Source organism: Necator americanus, chromosome I (genome assembly GCF_031761385.1).
Source record: "Necator americanus strain Aroian chromosome I, whole genome shotgun sequence".
Taxonomy (NCBI): Eukaryota; Metazoa; Nematoda; class Chromadorea; order Rhabditida; family Ancylostomatidae; genus Necator; species Necator americanus.
In genome coordinates this window covers 28,626,544-28,636,885 of record NC_087371.1, presented here as the reverse complement: position 1 = coordinate 28,636,885, position 10,342 = coordinate 28,626,544, and the positions used below count along the sequence as shown (strand labels likewise).

General features: G+C 39.8%; 1 protein-coding gene across 2 annotated transcripts; it reads left to right on the top strand.

Moving 5' to 3' along the window:
- Window positions 1-2,972: 2,972 nt before the first annotated feature.
- RB195_007141 (uncharacterized protein) lies at window positions 2,973-8,006 on the top strand (the record flags this gene model as incomplete). 2 transcript variants are annotated; one of them, XM_064180620.1, is made up of 7 exons in its annotated part: window positions 2,973-2,989; window positions 4,113-4,249; window positions 5,206-5,299; window positions 5,366-5,422; window positions 6,873-7,016; window positions 7,077-7,156; window positions 7,963-8,006. In XM_064180620.1, 7 exons carry the CDS (start codon window positions 2,973-2,975, stop codon window positions 8,004-8,006), a joined length of 573 nt encoding a protein of 190 aa, XP_064037476.1. The 2 variants fall into 2 exon arrangements, with proteins under 2 accessions (XP_064037476.1, XP_064037477.1); XM_064180619.1 differs by lacking the exon at window positions 2,973-2,989 and having other exon boundaries at window positions 4,117-4,249.
- Window positions 8,007-10,342: the final 2,336 nt, after the last annotated feature.

Sequence of the window (10,342 nt, the reverse complement as noted above, 5' to 3'; positions counted from 1 at the left end):
TTCGTTTTATAGATACTTTATCTCTCACAATTCGTCCAGTCCTAAGGTTGCAGTATATGAACGAGTCAAAACGACACGAAGCACAGCTGCGTCAGGGGTCGCGCTCGAAGCGGTCCGGCGGTACGAAGCGGTTAGAATCTAGGGGAACCCTTGCTAGCACCATTTTGTGGAATTGGAATTTTCGTTTTGACCCTACTATACTTCAAGGTAAGTCGTGAAGTCGGTGTCCAGCGGTGAACATCAATCTGGATCGATATTCATCAATTAGTCGTTTCGCTATCGTGACGTACACAAAGATGATCATCTGAATATTTAGTTATTTCATCTCCAATATTAATTTGACTTGTCTTACAAAATGTTTCTTTTCGCGATGGTCCCACCCGGATCTCAACCGTTAACTCCACTGCGTAGGTTCGAACGCAGCTGCTTACGCAACTGCACCGAGCTTCATTTTCTTTCCGATTATGTTAGGTCAGTGTCATTATCTTCAAATAAGTCAAATAGTCAAATAAATACAAATAAGCCTTGCAGCAATTTTTGAACCTTGGAGGCGTGAAACTGTCAGCTTTGGCGGTGTCGAACCATCGATTGCCCGGATGTGGGGGTGAACTCTAGTTGATTTTTCGCAGTATGCAGTCCTTCCACCGCGCACGCACTGATGGCGAAAAGTGCACGGGAAGAGAGGTTGTTTGAACGAAAAAAAAACCTCAATGGAATGCGGTTTTCTTAAGTTTGTGTCATTCTGTTCTGACTTGAGAAAAGCTTACTTGTTAGTGTTGGATGCGAGTAGTGTTGGATGTTTTTAGATGTCCGGATAATAATGTCACTAAACAACGGTCTGATTTTTAAAACAGCTGGCCAAATAGATCTATCCTCTACCTATCTATAGGCGAATCCGTACGTCAGACTCGTTGCCCACCAACATTGGTCCTAGACCTGGACTATTCGGATTCTCGGCCTAGCAGGAAAATAAGGTCAAAGCATTCTCGATAGTCACTCCACTCTGCGATCGCTGAATGCTTCTCTTAAAGATGACGCTCGTGCTAATTTTCGATATTAAGTACGATCCGCTAGTACTCAGGAATTTATTTATTTATTTATTTATTTATTTATTTATTTATTTGTTGAAAACACCTGCAGGTGTGCCATAAAAAAAAAAAACAAGATGGAATAGAGCTCACTAGAATTTCGCCTGAATTTTACACAACAAGACTGGCCCTTCAAAGCGTGAGGAATCAGAACGTAGTTTGTAAGTGCCGCAGTGAAAACTCGTAAATAACACTGCAAGTATAAGAATTCAAGACATCAAGAACGATCCCCTTAGGAGTCGAGAGCCCGCAACGTCTGGGGAAATACGACAATTTTAGAAAGAACATTCTTTTGGAGTAGCATTAGGTTAGCAATAAGTTTTATCGCTATACCACGGTGTAGCCCGGGTTGGAGGGAATTCTGTAGGTGGTTGCGCTCGCCGTGGAATCCTCGCTAACTCAAGCGAAGGACTACGGAACTGGTCGAAACCTAGCCACCGCATCCACAGGCTCCGAGCACAGTCGTGCACGCAACTGCACCACGAATCAGGTGATTCTGACCACCAAAATGTATAGTCTAGTCAAAACGGGCTGAAGTTGGGTGCAGTTGCGTAAGCAAAGGCGTTCGAAGTGGCGCGCTGCGGCCAGCGGGTGCAATCGAGGCGGAATTTTTGTTTGCTGCAATCGGACTGCTGAAATGAGTAAGGTCCCAGCTTGATCGAAGCAGCCACTACCTCCACCGCGCCACTTCGGTCGCGGCTTCTGCCAGTCGCATCAGGCTTTATGTTGTCCCAGTTTCGTGTCCAAATGTCCGCCTTTTGTGGGGATGTGCAAGTAGTTTTCTCAAATACGTGAAGTCGGGTCAAAACGACATGGAGCACTATGCAGTTGCGTAAGCGGTTGCGCTCGAAGCGGTGCGGAGGAGCGCAGCGTATAGGACCTAGTGAAGACCCCTGCTACCACCGTTACTTGCTGTTGTTCGTTTTCGTCGAAGTGTTGTTGGGAGGGTCCCACTCTGTCGGGTTGTTATCTCTAGAGGCTCTATCTTCCTTTTTTCTCCTGGTAGCTTTATCCTATACGTCATAGACTCTCTAAGACTAATGCTTAGGTTTTAGGACTCCGATTGACGTAGTTATTCACTTCTAGAAATAGGAGCGCGGTAGAATCCCCCCTCCCTCCTCGCAGCTAAACTTCGCCCTCCCACGGAATAATCTATCCTATGGTATCTTAAGCTCCAGACAAGTAACAAGTAAGTTCTGGACAAGTAACAGTAACTAAACTAGTAAACTAGTAAACCAGACCCACTCGAAGAACTCGAAAATCCCCTCGAAATCCGCCTTCAGTATAGCGAATTGACTTGTTAATTCGTAAAGGGCAGTGCTCCCCAAAATCCACGCAACTAACTGGTAAATTAATAAAAGTTGAAATTTCACTAAAGCACATCCCCGGACTCAGAACTGTGACAATGTGACACTTGCGGCGAAACATAAAAGCACATGATTCATGGATTGTGAGCCCTGTTTCAATATAATTAGTTGACGTCGACCATGGAGAGAATCGATCTGAGTGTGGTGTGTGTTCAATGTATGTTATTTTTATTACTGTACGGTTCCCGCTAAGCCGTTATCCTCCTATTTTGAAACGCGATGCGCGCCATACATCCTCTTTTCCTCTTTTCTTTTTTCCTCTTGGAAGAGACCTTGTGCATTTTCCAATGACTATCGTTTAGGCTAAAGGAGGCGTAAAGATACGGTACACCCTTTTTTTGTTAGGAACGGAGGTCATTCTTTTACTATGAATGACATGTTAAGTGTCGAGATACGATTAGGAAAGAGATAAGGAAGAAGAGCACGTGATCTAGTTGACTACAAGTTATGTTTACTGGTAATTTCGTGATGTTATCACACAAATAACGGTCCGTGGTTAGTTTCATTTCTCTTGAAAATGCCACTACGTCAGGAGTAAGTTCTGTTGTTCTCGTTAGTGTTCCGTAGTCATTCTGTTCTATTTCTATTCACATCCAATTACATAGATCACTATGCAATTATTTACGGCACTAAAGAGATCTAGAGGCGTGAATTCCAAAGATCCAGAGGTGTAGGTCCCGAGAATTTCCTGGGAAACTTGCGCCTTAGTGATAAATAGGCGAGGTCTTTGCGAAGGCCGGCTCTGTCCAATTTCGTTGTGAAGGCGGGTGTACTCAAAAAACTCGACCGTTTTTGAACTTATCGATTCGCCGAAGGCTGCGCTGCCGTTGTTGTTTTCTCTCTCCCTCTCTGTCCTCCTCCTCTCCGTCATTGTTTTCTCTTTTTGGTTTTATATTTTAGAAATTTTATTCTATGTAACGTTCTTATGTGGGAAATTCCTAAGAGGTTATTTCTAGTTGAAGCGTATAAATCTCTAAGTCTTTCCGATCATTTATAGTTTCTTTTTGAAACACTCAGCATTAATGTATGGATCTCGAATTGAAATCTAATGTCCTTGATATCACTACGAGTCAAAATGACTTTTTCAACGGGATGCCCAACATCTAAAAGCGGTAATTGTTCTAAATTCCACCGAACCAGTACTGTATCGGACATCAACATCTCCGTTGCATGTTTTCCGTTGGTTCATTTTGAAATAGTTGATGTGGAAGTGATCGCGACGTGCCTTTGGCCTTCAAGGTTTGATACTCAGAGAGGGACAAAGGCGTGTTCTATGCCGGCTGCGTGTTATGGGATTTCTATGTGGTTCTATTGAAGAAACTCGGACTTTTTTCTACGTTATTCGAAGTTTCCCACGTTTATTAAATTTACTCGTATTAACTTCAAGATCGCTCTCAGTAACTATGAATGAACAGTCCTAGGAAGTATATGAAGAACCGGACTCGGTCTTCCCCATATTTTCCTATATTGTCATCATTTCAATCTCCCCTCCATCACTTTTTCCTTAGTCTCATCCTTTATAAAAGTTATGTTAGTTGTTAGTGTTGTTGTTTAATTAGTTTTTCCTCTGAAAGTTTGACGACTTAGTTTAAAATCAAATGGACGAAAATTTATGTGCTTTTTTCAATTTTGCCTTTATTCTAGTTATTGTGTTTAGAAAAATGTCAGTTCCACCACAATTCCAAAAAGTTCTTGACGACGTTGATAAGCAACTTCATGGTGAAGGACCTGTGAACAATGTTCTTGCCTCAATTGAACAGAAGACAGGAGTTAGAAGACTGCATATTGTTCTCGGTATGTTTTGAGATAATTTTTCATTGATCCTGCTATTGAAAAGGGATGTATATATGGACTTCTTTGTGATCTCTTCCGTGTACGCTACTAAAGCGAATAATTTAACAATGACACTGTGTTCTTTTTGCATCACATTTAATTAAATTTTTATGTTTACCTTTCTCTCGAGGTTTTGCAACTACACCTCATGAGTTAGGTTGTGAAGGATTACACATGAAATAGAAGTTAATTTAAGCTAACGAGACCTTAACTTTCATTATGAACAAACCATTGTTGCTGCATAACAAAACACGCATGTTTAGGCTGTACTTTGTATGCTTTACATAACATATGCAAATTTATTGCTCTCGTTTTAATTCCCTTTCCAATTAGGATTTTCTTTTTAAATAAATTTGATGTAAAACTTTGTACATTAGCAGAATATCGACGATAAAAAGTCGTGTGACATCATTTTAAGTCTTCAAATTCTGTGTAATGCACATTTCATCTAGGGTTTTCTCCTATTTTCTGTCTATTTCGATTCACAAAAGATACATAGCATTCTGAAAATGGCTAGAGATAACAAGATGAAAAGAAAATTCGCACGCAACTTTCTCTTAAAGAATATATTAGCGTTAGCTGTCTCAAGAATTTATGTATAAATACTACTTTTATGCTAGTGGCTAGTAGATTTTGTTGAACAAATTTCTGAAAAGAAAAAACGAATGAAGGAAAATCAAGGAGTCTGATCATAACTAAATCACAAAGGAAGCAGTTTCAGTAAATGTGTAAGCCAATTCAGTAGTGCTCAATTATATTAGATGTCAAAATAAAATAGATTTCATTAGGCTAGAAACGTTGGTTAGTACGTTCCAGCCATTGATTATTTGCTTAAAATACGACTGTACGGCAAAACATCCGACACCCGAAAGTGCTTCACTTTGCTCTTTCATTCAAACACTTCTGTTTGCTTGTAGGTGTTGCTGCCATGCAAGCCCTGTACTTAGTCTTCGGTCACTTTGCACAGCTTGTTTGCAACTTTATGGGGTTCATCTATCCAGCTTATGTGAGGTGTGTCATAGTTGCGCACACTTTTTCACTGTAATGGAATTAGTTCCTCGAAAGTACTTTTTTCAGTGTAAAGGCAATCGAATCATCAACAAAGGAGGATGACACACAGTGGCTCACGTACTGGTTAGTGAATAGAATTTCTTCTGTGTACCAGTGAATACATAGGAATATTTTGGTAGATTTCATCGATACCTGATTTAATTTTCCTGACCCTATCAGGTGATGGGAACTCCCCATTTTCAGCAATAAAGAGCGAGGGAATTGGAGTTAGTTATAATAAATTCCAAGGGAAAATCTTCATTTATGAAGATGATTGTGGGTTTGTTCACTTGTGGTTCTTAGGTTATTTTTTATATCAAGAGAAGTCTAGCAACAATCTGATTAACGAGACTAAGAATGAAGAAAAAAATGACTTGCAGGCCGGTTGGCGGCATTGTCCTCTGTTGCTAAACAGTATTTATAGCACCTTATAGTAATCTTGGCACGGGATTTGGATAGCTTCCAGAAACAAGTTATTCTTTAATTTTGACCGGCTTTTGTCAGACAGCCACCCCACCTAGTTACCCCTAAGTTGTAATATGTAAATCATTTGTGACAAAGTCATTTGTCATTGGCGAGATATGAAGAAACAGGTGTTCTTCACCTCCACTTTTCGTAAGTTCGTATACGGTCTTCGTCCTAAGATAATGAGGAACAACCGAAGGTCTTTTATTTCTCTCGAAAGTAACAGACGAAAAACAAACGAAATTTATCAAATGAGCCGATTTCATTAACAACTCCATCCGCCGGAAAAAATTTTTATATTTTCTAAGTGAAAGGCGCCATCGTGCCTTTCCTGTTTTGGGGAAAAAGTGGATGAAGGTTTCGTTTTGTTCACAATGAAGCATAATCGTTCACTACACTTTTTTTTTGCAGTTCCTACTAGAGAAGCAAACAAATGTCGCTTTATCTTTTCGTTAAATTTGTGCTTTGTTTTTACAACAACAGTTGCAACATATTTATCTATTCCGCACCAATCTAATCAACTGGAATACTTCTTTTATTAGAGCAGGGCAGAGGAAAGAGCGAATGTTTGTCAAACAGAGAAAAAGATTACATTGTTCCCAACGCGTCACGCTCAGCCAATTAAATGCATTCGGAAGCGAATGTATGTGCATCTAAAAAAGTTAGACTTACCCCCATCAAGCACTTCGCTTGTCTTTGTACTTACTAATAATGACATTCTTGTGTGTGTGTGTTTTGCGCCAGTTTTGGAATTCTTTTTTCTTGTTTCTCAAATCTTAGATTATTTGAACTATGAATTTGAGAGCGCCAGCGCTGAGGAATACGAATAAAGTGATTTACAGTCAGGTCAAAAAAAAAAAAAAAACTGAATCCCGGCGCAATTGCGTAGGAAGTTGCGATCGAGATGAGACCCTCGATGACTTCAATTGCACTGTAGGCTCTATAAGAGCGCCGACGATCCACTACGAGCGCAATCGTTTACGCAGTTGCACAAGGCCTCATAGACAGTCATACTATTGCACTTCTTCTGCTTCACTTGGTGCGACACTTGGTTATATAATCCTTTCAGGGTTGTGTTTGCTGTTTTATCTGTTGTTGAGTTCTTCTCTCAACAGATTGTAGCAGTATTCCCAGTGTATTGGTTGTTCAAGTCCCTGTTTCTTCTTTGGCTCTACTTGCCGTCCACTCTTGGAGCTTCCAAGGTCTACCACAAGTGAGCTGCTACATTGTGGTGACTGTTATAATATATTCTTAATTCACATCCTTATTTCAGGATGATTAAGCCTGTTGTAATGAAACACCACACTTCAATCGATCAGCGCGTTGGGAATCTCGCAGATAAGGCAAGAGATGGTTAGTTGAAACCACAATTAACTACAATTGATTATATATTATATTTGAAACATCATAGATCACCCTTTTCTTTCGCTCTATCCATGCTAATATTAGTGTCTTGAAAGTGGTTCATCTAAGAGGTGTACAGTTGATCGGGAAATATTCTGTCGTGAACTTGAGAATTTCCTGGGAACTCGCTTCCTTTGTCTTTGTTCTCGCTGTTAAAGTTACTTGCTACGCATGCATCACAATTAGTGGGTGTTAGTGCGCCAGTTATAACTTCCAGTTTTGGAACTTTCCATAAAACATGACTTCAGCATCGCTGGAACTTCTGAAATGTGTATCATTTTTGCAGTGTTTTTTTAAACGACTTCACTGCATTTTCATGTAATCAATGTCAGATCTGATGTAGGATTTGCAGACAGCGAATCGACACATAAGCTATACAAACAGCACATAGCTTTCAGTCACTTTCGCTTTGCAGTGTGCAAAATTCTGTACAGGTGCTGGAATTTCGCTGACTTTAAGATTACTTCTATAGCTACTGGAGAGTAGTGATGTCTTGGAGCAGTCATTTTTCTACATTTTTTTCCATTTTTTTTTTTTGCAAAGTTTGCTTTTGATGATGATTTTACTTGCAGCCCGTTATGTTACGAAGGTTGTTTTTGATGTCGATTTCAATTGCATTTGAGATGCGTGTTAGGTCGCTTGACACTATATTTAAAATAAAAAAAACGTGTTAGGTCGTTTGATACTATATTTAAAAAAAGAGTCAGGAATTTGAGTGTGGAGCTAACCTCCTCACACAATTCTTCGCATTTCAGCTTTGCGAAACGCTGCCCAGGAAGTCAACACTCATTTGGACTGAAGTTCGTCAATGTCCATACTCTATTTTAGTTGGTGTGTTTCCCGATAAGACCTCATTTTACGTAACTTTCCACTTTTTGATTGGATGTATCTTCCTGTTCGCGCCTCGTTAGTTGTACCGGTGTTCCTCGTTCCTTAGCCTTTTTTTGTGTTTTGACCTGTTCCTTCCGAAGAGGATTGAATCACTCATCCACCCTATTCGTAGCCTATTCTTTATGCTATCGAATCTGATCTGGCAACTTTTCTTTTTTCCTGCACAATATAATAAAGAGGCTAGCTATTTGTTATACAAACAATGAATATTTCTGGAATTGTCTAATGGTATAGGATGGTATTAGAACTCTGTCCGGAACACGCTATAATGATATTCATGAAAAGAGGTAGGATATACGTTACACATCCAGGTTGAAGTATTCCATAATGAAATCTCTTGCATAATTTAATGGGTTCTTATAAATCAACATAGAAGAGGCTGGAGATATTTTTACACAGCTATCGAACAGATATAACTAGTTGTGGAATTTTCATCTACAGTTAAGATTAAATCACTGGATAGCATTAGGAGATTACCCGGAAGTTCCTGGATAAAAGCAGAACAACAGTTAGTTCGATATAGTGTGATTTTCCCCAGCCTCTCAGAGAGATAGCACTGGATAGCATTAGGAGATTACCCGGAATTTCCTGGATAAAAGCAGAACACCAGTTAGTTCGATATAGTGTGATTTTCCCCAGCCTTTTAGAGAGACAGATAAACTGTTAGATTCTGCTGTGATTCCAAACTACATTTTTACGATCTGCGTATAGGTTTCTTGGAACAGTGCACTAAGTTAGTGTATTGCTGGTTCCAAAGTGCTGTTGAGTCTCCAAAAATTTTAGCGAACGCTATCTGATTGTCGGTCTTTTTTCCCCACTTTGCAATTTCCGATTGTTTCTACGGTACTGAAAAACAGCCTGATATTTTTAAAGGTTGCAGAAGTATAGATAAGAGTAGAAGTTTGTTATAAGGCAAATCATTGGAAGAAAAATTACTTAATCGGGGCTGGTGTTATTGAAAGTGTGTCACGCGTGTAGCTTTTTCGTGTAATTTTTACAAAGAACCTCAAACAATCCTCGAAACAGATACGAAATTCAGAGTTCTACTTGCTTAGCTGTTGTCCTCTCATAATCGTCATAGGGTTTTACAGTGATCTGTGAACAACGGCAGGACGGAACATGCCCCTTTCATTAAGCGATAAGAGTCGGGAATGCGTAGAAGAGAAATAATTCGTTCTGTACTGCCAACGTTTGAATGATTTATGGATGATTTACTTATATTTGCTGGTCTTGATGGACGATTTGTAAGAAAGAGAGAGACAGACCAAACGAACTCTCTTGTTTCCTATGGCCCCATCAAAACGTTCAAACTGGGTCCCAATGAGATGCACTCAACATCACCGGTAGCGTCTAAAATCCGACCATTAATAAGTTGTGTAGGAGCACAAACGGATAGGATTTTATGGTTCCTTAAAAAAATTGTGAGTCAGAGTTTGCCGCTCATTTGTCAAAAACGCACCATTTCCTTGAACGTTTACGTAGTGCGAGAATTGATGGCAATTGATGGGTAATGGTGTCTTTTAATGAGACCTAACACGAATTTGAACAAACAGCGAAGCACCAAGTGCTCTCTCTCTGTCTCTCTGAGATTCACACAGTACAACACGGAAACATATGACCTTAGTAAAATTCGTGTAATCCCATTTATCAAGGAATGCTTAATTTGCAACATTTTCAGGTGATCTACAGAAATAATTCACAATTCAGAAGGTTACCAATGGGCCAAAGACTTGCACGGATGCTGCCAATATGCTTCATGATCAGAATTGATGAACTTGTGCTGTCGTGTACACCAATTAATATGTTACGGACACATCGATGACTGTCACATCATAACATCTACGCCGTCGGAAATGAATAAGTGTTTCCGAATAACTAGCCAACAGTCGCGTAGGCCTTACACGAGAAACTCGAAAAAAAAAGCTCTCTTCTCTACTCTGACATGCAAATAAATTTTTCTAGTGGAAATGTTGAAGTGTTTGTTAGAGTATCGCAAAGAAAGCTGCAAGAAGACCTTATTAAATGCACTTTTGATTGCATTCAAGTCAGTCAAACGCACTATGATTCGCAATATGTTCAGAAGTGCCAATATATTATGCATTGGCCACCAAGAACATCAGAAACCACGAAGAATAGCTTGAAAATCGCATTTGCCAACAGCCATACAGCGCGTTCGCATCAGCGAACAACCTGCACTGTAAATAGCAAAGAAAACTTTCACTTCCCCTTTCTCTATTTGTGACT